We start from the raw sequence: 19,304 nt of genomic DNA, 5'->3' as shown, positions 1-19,304 counted from the left end.
CTTGGCCGCCATCCTCATCTTCACCATCGTGGTGGACCTGCTGGGAAACCTCCTGGTCATCCTCTCCGTCTACCGCAACAAGAAGCTGCGGAACGCGGGTAAGGGGCGGCAGGGAGGCCCCGGGGAGCTGCCCGGGGTGGGGGGGGATGGGGGGGCTGCGGGACGCAGCGCCGTGGCCTCTTCGTCTGCCGGTAAAACTTTGCCCGGGCGCGCAACTCCAGGGCTGGGTGCTCTTTGCCTTCACCCCCAGCTAGCGGCTGTGACAGATGCCAGGGGCTACATCTTTCTTACCGAGCTGGTGATCGAGCGGGTAAGGGTATTTTTAGCGCCTGCCACCGAATCGTGGTGCTATTTTTAGCTCTCGACAGTTCCCACCTAGCATAGAAGAAAGGCAAGTAAGCCTTATTTAAGAATGAGATTTAGACATGATGCTGGGGATGCTGCCGTGGCATACAGTGTGTGTCTTGTGCATGCTGGATGCTATTCGTCTGACTGATTTTCTTTGAGTTACAGAAATGTCTCCAGTAAGAAATGCTATGGTTGGAGCTTCAAATCAAGCAAATATTAAGCTATAGACATTGCAGGATTCAGAAAAAAAGCCACCAAGACAGTTGTTTCATTTTCTTTGTTCACCTCCTACTTGCTATCTAGGTCTTTGGGGAATGGGAAACATCTGACAGAAAACAGATTTAGGCACATTCTTTAAAAAAAATCTCTAATTTTGACAGGGTAGAATCTGTGATGGTCTATTGAGTAAATCCCTCTTAGTTTGTGGATTATTGGTCAGACAGGCAGGAACTTCTTCAGATTCATTCTGCTTTATCATGTCAGACCAGCTGCTGCGCACGTGTACCAAATGTGTGCACTCTAAACCCTATGCATCTTTCATTGAAAAAAATATGGGAGCGTGTGAAGACAGCTGCGTTGTTAATGAAAGCAGAATTTCACTCTGTGATGATTGAGATGCTGCTTTTATCTCTTTCACAACTGGCTGTCAGGTTCTTTATTATAACTCCACTGAGTTCATTAGCTAGTGGTTTAAAATTCATCTGAGGGGGAACTTGAGCCTGAGTTTTGCTATAAGCTAGCCTAATAAAGGTAGCTGATGTTAGACTTTGGCAAACAGTGGGGTGCTTAACTTTCTAAGGTTAAGTCAGGTAATTCAAATGGATTGTACATTTTAGTTTTATTCAGACATAGCAGAATGCCAACACACAAGATCAAAATGTAGACTAACACCGTATTTTTGTTCTCCCTACCTTTGCCACTGATGTTAATTCTAAAAGCTGTATTCTCTTGCTTTCATTGAGAGAAATTTCATTGAGAGAAATTTCATTCACTGGAGCTGGCAGGCTTACACACTCCAATACTATATATTTGAAAGCAGAATCAGACTCCAGAAGTCCAAGTCAGTGCTTGACTACCCTTGTTCCCTGGGAGATTTTCAGATGAAGGGAGAAAGGGTTGAGATAGGCATATTATTGGGGTTACTCCAGGGGAAAGGGTGATATTCTCCTCCCCTTTAATTACTAAATAAATACCTCAGCACTTCTGTGGGGAGTTTGTGATACAGACATGTCTGGTAATAAGTCTGAAATAAACGTGGTACCTGTTTTCTGGAAACATAACTGAATCATTGGGTTCTATGCGTGTGCATATTCTCTACTGTGGATCTCACGTAATCCCTCTTGAATCCCGACACGTGCTCACTTGCTCACTCTTACTGCATTTCTTGTTCTTGCCTTTTCTGTCATAGTGGCTGTTAAGAGCTGCAGCAAATTGGCAACAGTTATCTCCTACGGCTAGGAGAATACAGCATTCTTCTGACCAGAAAATATTTTTAGACTGGAACATGAACTAGGTACTGGTTTACCCTCTGAAATTATGGATTAATTAAAACAAGTAGATACTTGGTACAAGATGGGAAGTAGTTAATAGTCTGTTTTAGGAAAAAAATAAATAGTAACAAGATTTTAAAGTTTTAAAGCCTTTTTTTTTCTTTAAAGTAAAGATCTATTTATTTATTTATTTAAGTACATGGATAAAAGGAAACTTTGGAAAGAACATAATTAATAAGCTTCAAAAAGGTGTGCAAAGTGTTTTTGACTAATCCTTCAAAAACCTATGCCTGGGCATAACTTTACTTATGTCATCACCACTATTAAACTTGGCATTGAATTAAGAAGGGGTTACTCAGGCAAGTAAACTTATGACGAGGCATAAGTATTTAGAAAGCCTGGCCTAATATTTGTGAGTATGAAGAAGAAAGTTTCCTAAGTCTTGTTTATGCTAACTCAGATTATTCAGGAAGAGACTACATTGAAAATAACCTGATTTATACATACAACTAATTTGTAACTTGCTAATTATAAAGACAGTTATAACTTTTTACAGAGCGGTAATAAGAAAGAAACTTCTGATTTTACAACAGCCTGTATTGATATAAGTCTTTTACTGGCACATTTATTGAGGAAAAAGGACACAGGATGAAAATTCCACTGGAAAAAAGATCAGGGAGGAACAGAAGATACCTCCTGAAGAAAATGTATCTCACTGAAGACTTTCTTCCCTCTTTGCAAGAGAGGATTAACAGAAATAAGGAGTATTTAACGCTTTACCAAAAGGTGGATTTGGTGGGGGAAAACATCTTGCCTCTCTGTCTCACTCTCTATTATATAAATATTTTTGGAAGATAACTACAAATTGAACCTGTGGACTTATGATTAAAAGAGTGCATTGGGGAATAGTAGGAAAGCCTAGAAAAACCTTCTCAACAAGTGGTATAACCTTCCTGACAGTCAGAAGGTTAGTAAAAGACACTGATCAAAGCAGAGAAGTCAGTATCTCAAAGAAGTTTGTCTCAGCAAGCGAGGAGTGTCTGATACTACAGACTCCTTCATAGTCACAAGCATGGCTTCAGTAGATGCTCTTCTAGACACAGAAGCTGATGATGCAACTGGTAGGATCCTCTTTTATTTAATGTACTTGACTTGTAATAAGTTTCATAGTTCTGGTCTGTTTGTTTTTTGTTTTGTTTTTTTTTTTATGGTGGCTTTGTAATCTAACAGGCGCCTGACACCAATTCAGTCCTGATGGGAACAGCTGCAATTTAATGCTGGCCTACACAAAGACTGAATTTGGTTTATGATGTCTGTGATTTTTTAACTTTGAAACAAAGTTCAAGGGAAACATTCAAGGCATAAGGATTTTAATGCCCATATCTTGATAGCACATTTGTGCAGCTTGAACTTTAAACTGATGTGCTTTCTTTAATAATTAATTTTAAAAAGAATGAGAAAGTTTGGTTTAAATCATCCTAATGCGTCTCATTTTCCATTGCTAATATTCATAGATCAGAAATAAGGTCACTCAACAGTTCCACCCTGAAAAGGTGAAATAACTAGCCTTGGGGAAGGTGGATTAAAGAACTACTAGTACTTTTTGCAACAAGTGGAGTTTTTACTTGGAACTATCAATATTGGATTAGAGTATCTCAGAAAACTGAAGAGATCACTTAAAGTGATTTATGTAATATTACACACAAATTCAATGATTGCTAGTATCCTTATGCCTTTGTTGTTACCCACACCAAGAAAAACAATGTGTCAAGAACAAGATGAGGGAGCAGTTGTAAGTCTTTGATTATGGAGGTTAGTTTACCGCTTGTTACATTAAAATGTCAGTTATCATGCACCTGTCATCTTGGTGACAGGGGGATTTGGGTACTTGGTGATTGCAGGACTGAACCATTCTTAAGGCCAATGAAGAAAGCTCTCTTGAATGCTATTACACCTCTTGCTCTCCTTTCTGTTCCTTTTGAAACTGTTCTCTTGGCCTGGTGGGTTGCTTTTTCCTTGGCGCTTTATGTGTTGAGGTCCAAAGGTGCCCTGACTACCCTTCCTACATACCCCTGTGTTGGAAGGGAACCTCCAGCAGGCAAGAAGAGAGCCCCGGCAGTCTCACCCTCACTCTTCTGTGCCTGTCCTGTCTGCTAACACCTAACATGAGTTGGGATAACACAGGGACTGCTGCCAAACTGGTAACTGGCACCTACCACATCAGGGCAGAAAGCTTCATTCACCCCCTTCTCACCTGTCTCTGTTCTATGCTAGATGCATTTGGGGTTTTGTACTTTTTTTTCCCTGATTTCCCATGTCCTTGGCCCAAATGTTTTGTTGCTAAAACTCTTGCTTTTGTTACTAGTGAAGAAGGCAGAGAGGAAGTCTGATGTTGCTGAGGCCCTAGAGAAGCAAGATACAGTTAACTTCACTAGGACTGCACACATGCTTAAACTTAAGTATGTGTGTTAACTACTTTTCTGAATGATATGGCAATGAAAAAGGGAGAACCCAATGTTTTATGCTAAATCTGCCTCAGTTGCATTAGGTCCAAATAATTCTGTAAAGACAGCTCTGTGAGTGCTCAAAAGAATAATGAACTCGAGAGTAATCTCTGACCAATATATGTAAGATCAGTGAAGTCACTTCCTTAGTTCTTCTGTAACACAGCTACTTACGACTATTTTTTTAATGCAATATTTGTTAAATAGTATAGCCATTGCAGAATTGGGGGATGGGATCTATCAGTAAGAATTTTATTTTGGAGGCTTTTCAAACTGGCCCTGGGTTTTGGTTTGACCAGTGTAAGAATCTGGTTGAAGAGTGTTCCTCTCTTAGTGCATTTTCTAGAATATAAATTTTAAATATAAGAATGGAACTATCTTTTGATAATCAGATTGGAGATCTCATCAGCCTTTTCAGAATATGATTGTTCTTGATGACGTTTTACTTTTAGTTTTAAAATAATAATGTTAAATGCTCTATTAAAGATTGTTTTATCTAATAAATTAAACCCCTGTTGTGAATTCAGACTAATGGAATCATTGTTTTTGTCACAGGTGATCCTTGGACTTCTTTTTGTGCCTGGAGAGACAATGGGTAACCCGACAAATATTTGACTCAAGGGAGATAACTCGTAGAAGATCAAGTTGTAGCACAAATTCGGGGTTCTGATGAAAACCGAGATGTTGATGGCAATGAACATTATTTCAGACATGAATAACTTCCAGTATTAAAAATGGTAAGCTGTTTGGGAGAAGGGAAGATATCTAGTGGAAATGCTGAACTTTGCCAATTGTTGAACAGAGCTGAGCATAAAAAAAACAGTTTAAATAAAGCTGTTCCTCAGACTAGTTTTGATTGAATACTTTACTGAATCAAAGATTTACTTCAGAAACCTGTTTAAATGGCACTGTGCTCTCAATGACCAAAGGTAGAGATGAGTATTTCAAGAAATTAATACTCTATTCTTACTAATATGTCTATCAAACTCGGCTATTTCTTCTTTCTGCAAGATTCTGTATTTTGAAGTTTTTAGAGGCACTGCTTTTTCTAGTTTGCTGCTGCCAGCAGACAATGGTACTTATAAGCTATGCTATTTGCCGTCTCTGTTAAGTTATTTTTTGAGGGATTCTCCCTTTTCTCATTAAGATTTTTTTCATCTTTAATCTTTTCGTTAGCAACTTCTGATCTGCTTCTACTGTCATCTCCTTTCTATTTCTTTTTACACTTTCCACTTTTCTGTCTTGTTATGACATAGATACTTCACATCTTTCTAGCATAAGACATCATCAGCAAGTCTAGTTTAGTGACAAAAAATGCTACCAACAATAGGCATCCACTGCTGATATGACAATGTCTGTTCTGTTTGTACGAGGCTTGCTTTCCTAGGGCAATAAAAGTATTGCAGTGTCAATTCAATGCTATGTATCACAGTTTAATTTTGCAACCTCAGTAAGAACCTTGTCACCCTTGCTGTTGGCAGCTTTTCTTCTGCTTACGCCTGTGAGCTGCCTCAAATTCCACATTTTCCACTCCTGAGGAAAAATTACCAACCACTGTTTCAGGATGACAAGTGTTACTAAGAATTCTTCACGATAACAGAACAATTTGTTAATGTTTTAACGCTTGCTTATTTAATGAACAAATAAACATATATTTAACATGTGTAGTTAAGTAATGCTTGGGACTATAATACAAATGCCGCTACTAAAGAAGTGTTCTTTCAAAATCTAACCCTCCTGGAGCCACCAAGGTGGGCGGTATTACAGTTCAATGGGACAATCAAAGTTCCTACCTTACAAGACAGAATAAAGGTCTGATTATATTTTTACTTAGTTTTAAGAATGGGTAAAATATACAAAAAAACTTTACTGATACCCTTAAATTCAGAGCAGAAACTAAGGTATAATCAGTAAGTCTATTTACAGCTTTTAGATAGTGACTTCTGTAGCTTCTAAATAGGTTTGTGGTAATAACTGACCAGTAAATGTACAAAGTTTCATTTCCTGTAGTTCTTGTTCTTTTAAATGAAGTTTGGTATCCATAAAGAGAAGGCAAACTTACATACCTTGCACCAGAAATAAAAGATTTTTTTCAGCTCATTCTTTTCATTTTATAAATGATCTAATATAGTACCAGGTCATATAGTTAGATAAACTTGTCGAAGAATAGTTATTACCTTATTGATGATCATAAAAATGTATCCCTTCATTATCTCACAGGGTCCTATACTTCAGTTAGGGACTTGAATTAGGTTGTCTGGGTTTTGGGGAGGAGGGTGGGTTGGGTTTTCTTGATTGTGGAGGACTCTGTCTTTTCCATTGCTACAGTTCTAAGAAAGTCCTTCAATACCTCCCTCAGGCTCTCTAATCTCCCCTAACTCCTAAGGTTCCCTGCGCCCTAAAACAAAAGAGAGAATAGAAGCAGCTGATTTCAAACCCCACGGTGTGTGACCAAGCACTAGAATTCTCTATTCAAATACATACTAAGCAGCTGGAAAGGTTTATGGATGGTTTCAGGTTCTTTATATTTTATTTTTCTGTCCATACCTTTAAACAGACTATTTAGTGACCTTTGTGTAAGTTGGGCAGGATATGTAATTTTCCCATTTACGCCTACAGGAACCCTGTTCTACATGATATGTACATGTGATTCTACATGTGATGCTGAAATATAAGGTCTATATCATATCACTTGACTTTTCTTTTGGGGTGCAGATGCAAGGTTAGCAAAACTAATTGGTCTTCAGGGAGAGGTTACCAAGCAGAGGTCAGCTCTTCTCTTGGTGCTTGGTATTGTGTGAGGTCAATCAGTAATACTGCTTCTGTTAGTCAGCCATTTCAGCTGCACCTGAGTATTAGCCTGGTGTGGTTATAGCACAGCTGTCAGTACTATGTTATTTAGCCAGGCAGGGTGGCCAACTCTATAGCCATTGGCCAAAGTGATGAATAGGCATGAGCACAGGGATCAGCCTTAAAAATTGGTATCCAGTCACACCCTAGAGAAGTTTCAGCAGATACCCATCTTTGTGTGTGTTTTGGGGAAGAATCATGAATGTTCTTTCCCCCCTGGTAGTAGCTATGGATCTCATTTGATGTTCCTGTTTTCCAGACTGAGTGATGAGCAGTTTTCTACTCCGTAGTCTTACTTGATTTTTAAGGACACATTCATCTCCCTGTCTGTGTTTGGGAGAAAAGAAGTGATTTTGTTTTCCAGAGGTGAAAGAGTATTCTTAGCCCAATGCAGTTACAGTATGGACATTTTGTGTTAGAGGTATGGAAAGGAAGGTACCTCTTTATGTGAATTTTCCTCGTTAACAGCCACTATTTGCCCCTTCAGACATCACAAAGTCACTCATAAAATGAAGAATTGCAATGCCCTTTTATCCTCCTTCAGCACCCTTTGAATACTTTTTTTTTAACAGCATCCACAGACTTATTTTGAGACTGGATATTGTAGAAAATATGGGACTTGCATAATATGAAGGATCAAAGTTTGCATAAAGACGAATGAATCGGTTACTTCAGTTGCACTTTTGTTTCATTTTGGATGAAGAATTAATTGCCTATAAATAAAAAACCCTGTGTTTATTAACAGTTTATGTGTATTTTGCATTAATATGTTTTGTCTTAATTATAGTAATCACTTACATTAAAGGTGTGTCTCCAGATTATCTCTGACTGTAATTCTGGGGTCTGCTTATAATAATTTGACTATTGTAATGCACTGTAATGCCTGCACCTAACATGCAAGTTCACGTAATTGCAACTTTACAAAACCTAGGTTCTTTCCTGCATTTCCATTATGCCATATTACATCTCTGAACCTTCCCTGAAACTGTTACTGAATTAGTTCTCACTTAGAACAAAGGATTGAAAGGGACCCTCTCAATCATCAAAACCAATTTCCAAGTGTAGTAGGATCATACAAATCCTTTCAGAATCACCTTTCACCTTAAGTTAACAGCTTTTTCTCCTCATTCCAACTCAAGAAGGGTATTCTCACTGCTTAAACATATTTTCTGTGAGTTTATATGCTTTTGCTATTGTACCGATATTGCTTAACATCTCTCTATTCTTGTAATGAGTGAGAATAAAAACATCACCTCTTGGCAGTCATTTTGCTATTCCAAAAAAGGTGTATATAAAATTCTATTAGTCTATTTACAAAATAACCTTTCCCCTTCTGCGAGAGAGCACGACCTGCAGGAGTATGTCTCATCTCTGGAAATACCTTCCCTAAAAGCAAAATCCTGGTTTTACTGAAATCAATAGCAAACCTCTTACCAAGGTAAGTGTCTGTCTCTCTTCACTTTTTCGGCTGCAATGCTTGCCCGTGAGTAAGAAGGCAGCTGTACTGCTAACAGCCTTCAACCCAAAGTGCGGTAAGCAGAAAAGTCGTTGCCATAACTTTGGAGTCAGAACAGGATTTTTGTTGGATCACTGATATCCTTGCAATAAAGCTGATTACAGATCAGGGTCCTAAGTGCCTGTTCTGTATATCCTGAGGTGGGTGCATCATGGGAAGTCACTTACAATTTCATGTATAGTAGGTATGCAAGCTATTAAGTCTGCGAATCGATGCTTCAAGAACACCTCTGGGAATAAAGCAAGCAGAAGAAACCATCTACTACTGCAATACTGCCCTTTCTAGGGTTTTGGAGGGGTTTTTTTGTTTAACAAATGGAAATTACATTACTTAAGTCAAAGTCAGTTTGCTTGTGCTGGTCAGATCACATCAGTTTAGCCTTGGTATTATCTTTGTCCTCTTCTGCTTTCTAGGAACTCATAGTTCTTTAATAAGTTCATTAAGCAGAATAAATTTCAGAATTGGGGTTTTGCTCCTATAGCCTCATTCTACAGATTGTCTGGTGGTTCTGCTGCAAAATACTACTTCATCATATATATGTATGATGTTCCTTTGGAATTTCTCTTATCAGTTCTGACTATCTTCAACCACTATCTTTTCAGCTCTCCTTTGGATTTTTTTCTTGTCTAAAGAACTGTACTGTTGAGAATCTCTGCAATGCCTCATAAAGCCATCTTATTCTTCATTCCTGATGATGTAACACATTTCAACACCTGTTGCTAAGGTTTTTCTTAGCATTAGCTGTGTCTTGTTTTGGGGATATACAGCACATTTATATTAAAGCACACATAAATCCTACTGGTTTTTACCATGTTGCAGAAGGTACTCATACCAAGGGTTGTTTCATTTTGTGGTATACTTTGGTTTTATGAATTTACAGATATAGGGACATCTAGAAACATTTCATCTAATTATTTGGGTATTTTTGCAGAAAGTACCATTTCATTTTCCTTAATTATTTTTTTTCTAATGCAGCATGCGCTGGCACATTGTAACTCACATTGTATATTTCTCGTGAATATACACACTCTCCCTAGAAATTAGGATCTCTTATATGTAGAAGAACAATATTCAGCTTATCTGACAGGAAGGAAGGAAGGACAGTAATGTTTCCTTATCTTTCTTCCACCTAGACACAGGTGATGGGTTTAGTTCATGGTATAAATTAGAACAGTTTCAGTGTTTCTGTAAGTCATGCTTATTGAGACAGGTCCCACAGGGATTTTTGTATCAGCGAGTGTCATGTAAACATAGCTTTCACTGGCCAAAGCTCATTCTAACTGTTCTGCATGTAAGCATCCAGGACTACAGAGTTAACACAATAATCCTCTTCAGGCTGGGTAAAACAGCTTTTCATCTCCTCTGTATGCTGGTAAGTACGGAGAAGACAGCAGAACCAAGTTTGTGTCTTAGAATATATTAAATACCTAATGTAGAGCTCAAAATGCAGTCAGATTTTCTTGCACTTTCTTGCAGCAAAGATTTTTTAGCATTGTTTTTAGTAAATAATTGAGCATATCTTTTCCAGTGTCTCTTACAAACTTGTGTACATCCTACTCCTGTTTTTTGCAGCTCTTTTCCGGATTCCTTTTTCTCTTGCCCATTCAGTGTATCCCACTACTGGGAATCTGCAGTGCCTGATAAGATTGTCAACTGTGAACATTTTGTTGGTTGCTGGAAACCTGCCTTGATTTTCATAATTTTTACGGCATAATACTTCTCTTGTTTGTAGACACTCTTCTCCAACAATATTTTATATCTACCTAACATACCCACTTTTTTTCAATTATTTTTGGGCATTCCTAGGAACTTGTGCTTCTGTTCATCACACATTTGCACTTTTTCTTTAGACAATCCATGTCCACTGGATATTATGATGAAGATGGCATGAAGATGACCACTGCTGTATTGAAGAATAACTTTGCACTATCTTTGTTAAATTGTTTGCTGCTGAAGTTTTTGGTTTTTTGGGTTTTTTTGTGTGTCTTTTTTTCCCCTGCATTTTTATGTTGAGGGTAGATCTGTCAGGTTTTGTATGAAAGGCTTTTGTTTTAGAGTTATTATTGACTTGGGTCTCTCCCTTATGGGATCCATTACATATTCAGTGAAAGCTGTTTTTTATGCACTCTGTAATAACAGAATACTGAGATGCTGCACTGTTCTTAGGGGCATTACGAATACTGGCATTTTAAAAGGAGGTTGAGTGGTGTTTTTGCAATTATTCCTGGTAAGAATTTCTAATGCATACTTAGTGACAATCTAGGGGAGATTATACAGTTGTAGAAGGCTTGCACTTGCAACTTGTTAATACTGCTTGCAGCAATCATTATCTAAAACGTGCCCTAAAGATGTGGCTGAATGTGACAAAACATGTAAATGCAGAAGTATGAATGGAGAAAGTGGTCATAGAACTTGCAATCTGCTTGTTGTTGGTGCTTGTTTTGTACTGGGGTATCCCATTTGTCAGAATGTAAGCTTTTCTAGTGGGTCTTCCCTTTTACTTTTCTCAAGCTATTGCAGTGACAGGGCTTTGCTGCCAGAACTGTCATTGGAGTCCACCTGAGCACGTCTTTCTTGTGCAGAGATAACTTCATAGACTACCACCAAAGCAGTGAATTGATTTCTAAGATCTTTTGCTTATAATCAGATATTAGTATTATCTCTATCCCCATATTTACTCAGAAAGCTTTGTTGATCAGATTCACAGAGATTTCACCTGTTTCTGTCTTTTGAACTGCTGACCATTCCTTGTGATGACTGGACTAACCGTTTTCTTACTTCACTTAAAAACATGAAACTTGCTTGTCTTGCAAATAAATCTCCAAATCATGAATTTACTTGTGTCTTTTTTTGGTCCACTCTTTTATACAGGTATTCCAATGAAGTAAATGGAATTTCCAGTAGTAACACTGGGTGGCAGCTCCAGTATAAGTTTAATTTAAGCTAAAACCCATTCTGAAGCCATATTTATTAACATTATTTTAAGAATTTATTTTGTAGGAGCATTTCTACATATTCATGTGATAAGTACAAATGTAGTATGTGACCAACTACTTTTTCTAGAAACGCTAAAAAATGGACATTTTTAGTACATTAGAATGTTACTGGAAATGAAGGACTGTCTAATGATCATCTGTAAATTGAAATAATATTATGCCTTCTATATTCAGAAACTCTAAGACCCTACTGAGGTAAGAAAAATCAGATGAGCTGACAAGTTAGGAATGCAGTGTAACTGGAAAAATTAGATTAATATGTCTGCTGAAGTAGGGCACTATAGCTGGAGCGTGGAGTTAGTTATTATAAGTAAGCTACTATTTTCTTTGCACGTGTACCTACATGGTTACTTAAGGCTGGAGTCTGTCCTACCAGAGATCGCTCTCAGGATTAAAAGCCCCACACCACACCCAGTAATTACAACTGCAGTAATTACAGTACTCATGGTGGACAGAAAGGATCTCGCTGCAAACTTTCAGTCATTCAAGGTGATTTTAGTCCACAGGGTGTCATTCAGCTAGCAGCCTCAAAATGGTGCTGTTCTCTCTTATGCTTTCTTACTCTCTTTTGTTTCGCTTGTCCCTGGAAAAGAAATTGGACCCTTCAGAGCCCAGAACATTTTGGGTTGAGTTTTTTTGCATTTAGTGTCATTTGATAAGTATCCTGATTTTGATAAGTACTCTGATTTATTTGCCCTGAAATTAATTATTCAACTTAGTTTTTAGCTCCAACTTGGATTTCTCCTCAGCCACCATGCAGATCAGTACAGCTACTTCAAGGATACCTCTGCACCATCTGTGAGAGATGGACGTGCATGGTACTAGACCTCATCATAATCATTGTCACAAGGAGGCTTTCCAGGAGTATTCAGGATATCTTGATTCCAACAGGCTTCTGACCATTTTAGATTGTAGTATTAAGGGAATCCATTTCATTCAGTTCTCCTGCCTGCTCATAACTAAAACGAAACTGCATGTTATCCAGCATGCTCTAAAGTCCTGAATAATAAATGCAAATGGGCTTAGTTAGTTTTGTCATTTTCTCTTGCCCTTTATTTCTCTGGAGTTTTCAAGCAGCTGTAGGTTGTTTTTCCAGCTCTTCAACAACAAATGGCAGGAAGCTCTCCAATGTTGTTATTTGTGCTCCTTCAGAAGATCAGACTTAAAAAATCTTCTGTTGAAACACTAATGAAAGGGCATCGGTTGCCCTTTTCCTTATTGTCTTCCAGAACCATCTTCCCAGTCCTCTGTAGGCTTCATTGACTCTGTATCCATACTCCAAGTTCAGAAGTGACCTTTTTCTTTCAGTCTGTGTCAATATATTGAATACTAAATTTCTGAGCGCTTGTGTACATGTGACCTCTATTTCTTGCTCTCCCTGGGACTTTTACTTTTAGTACTGTTCTCCTCTTTTTTTATCCTTCTATCTGTCATGACTTTCCTTCCATATTTGTTCCTAGCCAAAGCTTATAATTAATTATATTTCATTAGATCCCCTCATAGATCTTGCTTTATGTCCTGATTTTCAAGCTGTCAGTGTAGAAAAGAGCTAAATCCATTGGCTTCTATTGCTTTTTGCAGTCCCTAGGCATTTTTCCTACATGTATTTTCTGCATCAAACTCTGCGCCATTTTAAACTGTGATTACGCTTAGGAAACAATGACTTTAAAAATTACACTTTAGCGCTTCATATTTGTTCTGCCTCTGCATCAAATCCCTTCAGTTTACAAATAATTGTGAAATACCAGGAATGTTCAGCTATGAAGGTAAGTCTTTTCTACACAGGTAGATAGGCTTGATAGCATTCCAGTTAATAACTACTACTAATCGTATCTGAAAGAAAGTGCAGCAATAACAAAACTTTAGTCAAAACAATTTCAAAAGGTAAGAATTTTATAGTAAGTAGAGAAAAACATACATTTGAACCATTTTAAACACAGTATTACTTTTCAAGTGTCTTAGATTTACTGACAAGTGTTCTTCGCTTCTTGCTCTTTCAAGTTCTTCTTTGGATTATGGCTACTGGAAAAAAAAAAAAGTCTGCTTGGAGTTAAGCTGTTTAAACCAGTACCTAATGCTTTGTTAATTGTCCAGACAGATTACGTATTTTAATGACTCAGCATTGCCTTCAAAATTTTATGGTATACTGGCACTGTTCTGAGAGGCTTTGGAAAAAGGGATTAATATAAGTCTTGAAATTAGTCTCAGTTAAGTGGAGCAAGTGGTAGAATAATCTTGAACCTGAACTTGTAAGCACCTGAAATTCCCATTTGCTAGTTTTGTGAATCCAGAAAAAAAAAATCACTGCAAGTTTCCTCTGTCACCAGAGACTTTTACTTATACAGCTAGCTATTGTTTGGGTCTAAACTATTTTCTTTGATACACTGTAAACCCCTTTGTAAAGGCTTTGTAAAGCCCTGTATACATTACATAGACCATTGACACCAAAAAATAGGTGACAAAAGTACATTACAAAATAAGAAGAGTAAGGCCTTTCTAAATGTGGAACAAAAAATTCCAACCATATGAGATTTTTCAAAATTCTAGTATTAGAAAAATCTGGACTCAACTGTAGTTAAAAGTAGTGACTCTCTTTTAAGGACCTGTGTATTGCCTGGAGGTAATTCTGTCCAAGCCTCATTGGACACAAAGGCTTTGACTTTGGAACTGAAGATGTCACAGATGCCAAAGCATCTTACAGATACTTAGTTTTCAGAGCTTGTGAAGTTCTGTAAGAGTCTGTAAGACTTTGTAAATGAGACTTGAACAGTGTAAAAAATTAGTCCAGGACAAGAAAGTTATTAGGTCACATGCTGATTTAAGATACAGATGGAATAGGCAGTTATGTATAGGAAAGCTATAGGCAGAGTTAATCATATATTAGAAGAAAAAAAAGGACTAGGGTGACTTCTTTAATTCCCTTTTATACAAACTGAAATAGGAATATGACTTCAATTTTTTTTTCAACTAAAGTAATGCTCAGTATAGCCTTGGAAGTATTTTCCAAGAAAATTAAGTATTATCTGGAATTGACTGCAATCTGTTTTATTTTGACCCATATTGTTTATATACTTGTTGACATTTCTTTGAAGCATATGCAATGATAAGTAATTTCTTCTCAGCTGAGAATCTGTTTCTTTCTTATGTTACAACTGTCTGTCTGCTGTTACACCTACTGTTGTAGTATTGTAAAAGCCCAGTTCCTAAGCCATTTTTGGACTTCACTGTTTGAATGATACTGGCTTGTATGTAGCATCCCAGTTCTGCTGTTGAATTTAATTATTCCAGTACTTGTGTTCCATGAACATTTCGCAACTTCATTCTGGAACACTCTTTTGTCTCAGCAAGGCAGTTAGTGATTCTTTATCTGAAATAACTGGCAGGGAATATAATCTTCCATAGCACCTCTGTGCCATATAGAAGCCTTATACCAGACTATGATTGCAACTTTCTGTCAATTGGCTTGGTTTTCCATGGAGAGAACATATAGTTAATGCATTTGATTTCTTTCACTATGTCCCCAATATTATCTGATCCAAATTGCTATTTTCTGTCACTACTTTCTTTAGTGCCTCTTCATATTCTGAGTTTGTATCATGTCTTTAGCTATTGCATAGATGCCTGTAAAGTCCCTGAATTAGTCTTTTAGTTCTTTTGTGAAAGTATTCCACTATTCCACAGTTGACTTTACACATTTTTTCATATTCTTTTGGGATAATACTGTGTATCTAACGTGCCCAGTTTAGCTGATTCTTCATCTTTTTTTGCAAGATCCAGAACAGTTAATTTCTTTTCACCACCTGTTTGATTATTCGATCTTAAATGTTTGTGGTCAAGTGCATAGACTCTTCTTATTTCTTAATAGCTATGTTAGGATCTTCAAGATCAATACAAATTGTAGTCAGGAGAGTGCCTTAGGGCTGTACTGTTAACCTTTGTCATGACAAATTCACACTACTTATGGTTCCCTTTCTAAATGTATCTCTGAGTCTATTGACTAAAATCCCGTTTTTCTGAAACTTGTGTATTTTAAAGGAGTATATGAATCATTACAAACGTACAATGCTCAGGCATGCCCCTAGCCCCTCAAAGAATTTCAGACACTGAACAATTAGCTTTATTTCAGTGGCGGATGCATTTGTTCAGAGCATGCCTAGTTTAGCACGTTTAGGCTTAGCAAAAAGGAAGCTTTTCAGCTTCAGTGGCACTGTAGAACTTTTCAAGAAAAAGTATTAAGAACTGTCCTTATTCTGGACCATTGCTTCCACTGAGGTCATCTCACCTCAGGCTTTTTTGGATCCTTTCACATCTTGGAAGCACAATGTCAGACTACCTTATCTGAGGGAGAGCTATAATCTCTATAAATTGAGTATCCATAATAATACAATACATAGGCTCCAGTCCCTTTAAAAAGCTTGAGATACATTCTCTAAATACAGTGAAAGATACTAAGTTTCTCTGAATTCCAAGCTTTATATATGATTTACTCTCTAGTACTTTAGAGCTGAGGCAGAAATTTGTGAATTTGTCTTTTGGATAAGTCATCTATTTTGAATATGGCAGATTGTGATTTTGTTTTCCACATTTGTGACCCATTACTTCAAAACTTGTGTCTGTATATAGACTTGGCTGTGCAGACTGTTGTATATATTCCATATAAATAATGACATATATTGATTTCTGACTTTCAGGTTTGGTACTCTCCCTGCTCTTTTGTGAGAGGTCTATGAGTCTGTCAGTATGCAATTCAGTCTTGATCTTCCCATACATTTTTAAAACTATTTTTGTGCAGCTTGTGAAATTCTGAAAATGTACCTTGCATGTTGCAAGAATGATAACTTTAAAAGAAAACGCTTGAGGTTTTTCTCCAAATATCCTTTGTTATAAATGCCTTTTGTTCACAAAAATGTTTTATTCAGAGAATATATGTCCAATACACCTTCAAAAAATTACCTTGAAATGAACTGTGTAATTAGATGTTCTTTCATGATCATGTACGGAGGCAACTTCCTACTTGAGTTTGCACAGCTGTTTTTGGATGAGATGATATGATGAAGATAAACATTAGAAGGTGTTGGGTTTATTTTTTCTGGAATTCTTCCAAAACATACCATTTTGAAAGGCATCAGTTAAATACCAAAGCTAGTGGAGTTCACATGATTGTGATTCACCTGATCTGCTGCGTTTCACTACAACACAGTCTTTTCAGTATAACTGTAACTAAAGATTTGTTACTGGATTACAGGTATTGGATACGATCAGGTAGGTTAATTGTCCTCCCTTCAAAAAGTCTTTATTTCCAGCATTTCCATATAATGCCATTTAAAACTCTTATCTCCATTTTCCTCTCTTTTCGTCTAGGTACATCATGAAGATCATTGAATTAAACATATTAGTTGGTCACTAGTGATACAAAGTTCCAAAGCTCATGTGAATTCTTTTAGCTTTCTGTCAGCCCCTTTAACCATGCCGTTTAATTGACTTTTCTGCCTCATATTGCCTAGCTTCAGTGAAAATACAACTTTTGGATATTTCCACTCTTTGTGGCTCAGATGACAGTTCAAATAATGTCTAATATGCCCCAGAATGCATCTTCTCTAATTTCTTGCACCAATGCCTAATGGTCATGATGTTGCTCACAGAGCTGGCCCTAAAATCTCCATTTTACCAGGTCAAATAAGTGTTGTCACCTCTTCCACCACATTTCCAAAGCTTTCCATACTGTTGAAATCAGAAACTTCACAGATGATACTGCACTCTGCTGAAGGATGGAGATGGGCTTCAGTTGCATTTTTCACCTCGCTAAGAGGAGACATTGTTTTAAAGTGTATATGCGTGAAATCAGTGATCAGTCCCTCAGTTTGGCCAAAAAACACTCTGCTGCACTTTCTGGGAAAGCCTACAGTGCCTCTTATTTACAGGCAGCTTTTTCTGTTTTCTCCTAAGACGAGCGTGTCTGATGACCATGTTCAGAAGACTGCAGATTATCTGTGAATAGATTTGCAGTAACAAATTAAGGTCTCCTTTAGCTTGTGAATTTTTAAACTTCTAATAAAATTGTTTATGTCCTTGTAAGCAAGTTGAAATACTAGTTGACGGTGACTGTGCATGTGTGAAAATTCTACTGACGGCTATAGAGTAGTCATAAAATAAAGGCATGGCTTAGCTTTAAAATCACTACGAGAAAAGCTAGTAATGCTTGCTACTACAGTTAGGGTCTTTGGCACATAAACTGCAGACATCAAAACTTTCTAGAAAGGTTCTATTCTGCTGACGCTTTTGTTTATCACATTGATGTTAATTTTAAGAGAATGAGTGACTTTGACTTAAAAGTATTATCATCATAGAATTAACATGCTTTTTACATTAAAATATTAGTCTAGGACCAGCAGCCAAATATTCTTTCTCATAAAACCAATAGCAAATCAGACAGACTCCTAAAAAAATCTTGTCCCTGAAGAAACTAAATAGCAAAACTGAGGTCACATAGAGCAAACCACAAATCAAGCTGCTAGGGTGACTCAGAGGTTTGTTAATACAGCTGTAAACTGTAAACAGGGATTTTCTAAAAAGCATTGGAGTAGTCCCTCTGTTGATATGCAGTGGATAAATATTGAAACTATCATGACCAGTGTAAGGGGAAAGCACAAATTTGGAAACAGTCTCTTGTTTTAATTTCCATGAGCCTTATCTACCAATTTGAAAAAATATTTTCTAAACCATAGGAAAAAGATGAGACACACTTACGTTTATGACAACAGAAATGAAATTACGTAGCAATAGGAATAATATTTACCAATATTTATCAATTTCATGCTTATCTATACTGTCCCTGGCATGGATTGAGCTTCTAGGTAGTAAACATTGCAAAAGCACCAAAAAAGAGGTCCCTATTGAAAGGATTGCAATCAAACAATTAGGAATTGGGCTCATGCAATTATTTATTATTTGAGGTCTGATCACAGCAATATTCTGGAATTCTCTGCTGATCATTCATTCCAGATGTGTGTCAGAACTATAACTTGTATTACAGTTGGGTAAGAGATGTGGCAGACTGAAAGCTTGTTTAGTGTATATATACTAGGCATATCATATACTATGGGAAATATATATCCCTGTTACATGACATCTTTTATATTGTAAGGGATGCTGCTCTGGGCAATAATAATTCCATTTTTAATTAACACCTGCATACCTTTGGCTGCAGATGTTTACATTTTCTACCCTCTCGGTATGTGAAAATACATCTACTGATAGATTTGTCTTCAAACCTAATTTCAAATGGACTGAGTATCTCAAACTGTTCTTTTCACTTCAGCATCGTATTTCATCTATCAGATGAAATCCAGAGCCATGTGCCCCATTGAATGAGGGGCTGATTTTTTACATTGAATTGAGAGTTTCACAGTAGATTTTAATAGCAGTGGCATTGCCCACATTTTGTTGTGTGAAAGTGAGGTGTCTGTGCCACCACAGAGTTTGGTAGTTTCCTCCTTAATCTACTTGAAATCAGACAAACAGATCCTTAAGTGATGTTAATATTCTCAGCTCCTACAGCTGTGACAGTTGGCTGCAGCTGATGTTACACACCCCCCTGTAA

At 37.2% G+C, this 19,304-nt stretch overlaps 1 protein-coding gene across 1 annotated transcript in view; it reads left to right on the top strand.

Annotated features, from left to right (window-relative positions):
- Window positions 1–4: 4 nt before the first annotated feature.
- MTNR1A (melatonin receptor 1A) overlaps window positions 5–19,304 on the top strand; it is a gene marked incomplete at its 5' end in the record, with an annotated part of 51,662 nt that continues 32,362 nt past the window's right edge. Inside the window, one exon of the mRNA XM_009697547.1 lies at window positions 5–98. Coding sequence (XP_009695849.1) covers window positions 5–98 — 94 coding nt within the window. The remainder of the gene's footprint in view (window positions 99–19,304) is intronic.

The sequence above is a fragment of the Cariama cristata genome, unplaced genomic scaffold (genome assembly GCF_000690535.1).
Source record: "Cariama cristata isolate BGI_N322 unplaced genomic scaffold, ASM69053v1 scaffold27653, whole genome shotgun sequence".
In the NCBI taxonomy this organism is placed as follows: Eukaryota; Metazoa; Chordata; class Aves; order Cariamiformes; family Cariamidae; genus Cariama; species Cariama cristata.
Note: the sequence above shows the minus strand (reverse complement) of the source record. Positions and strands in the feature narration are given on the sequence as shown.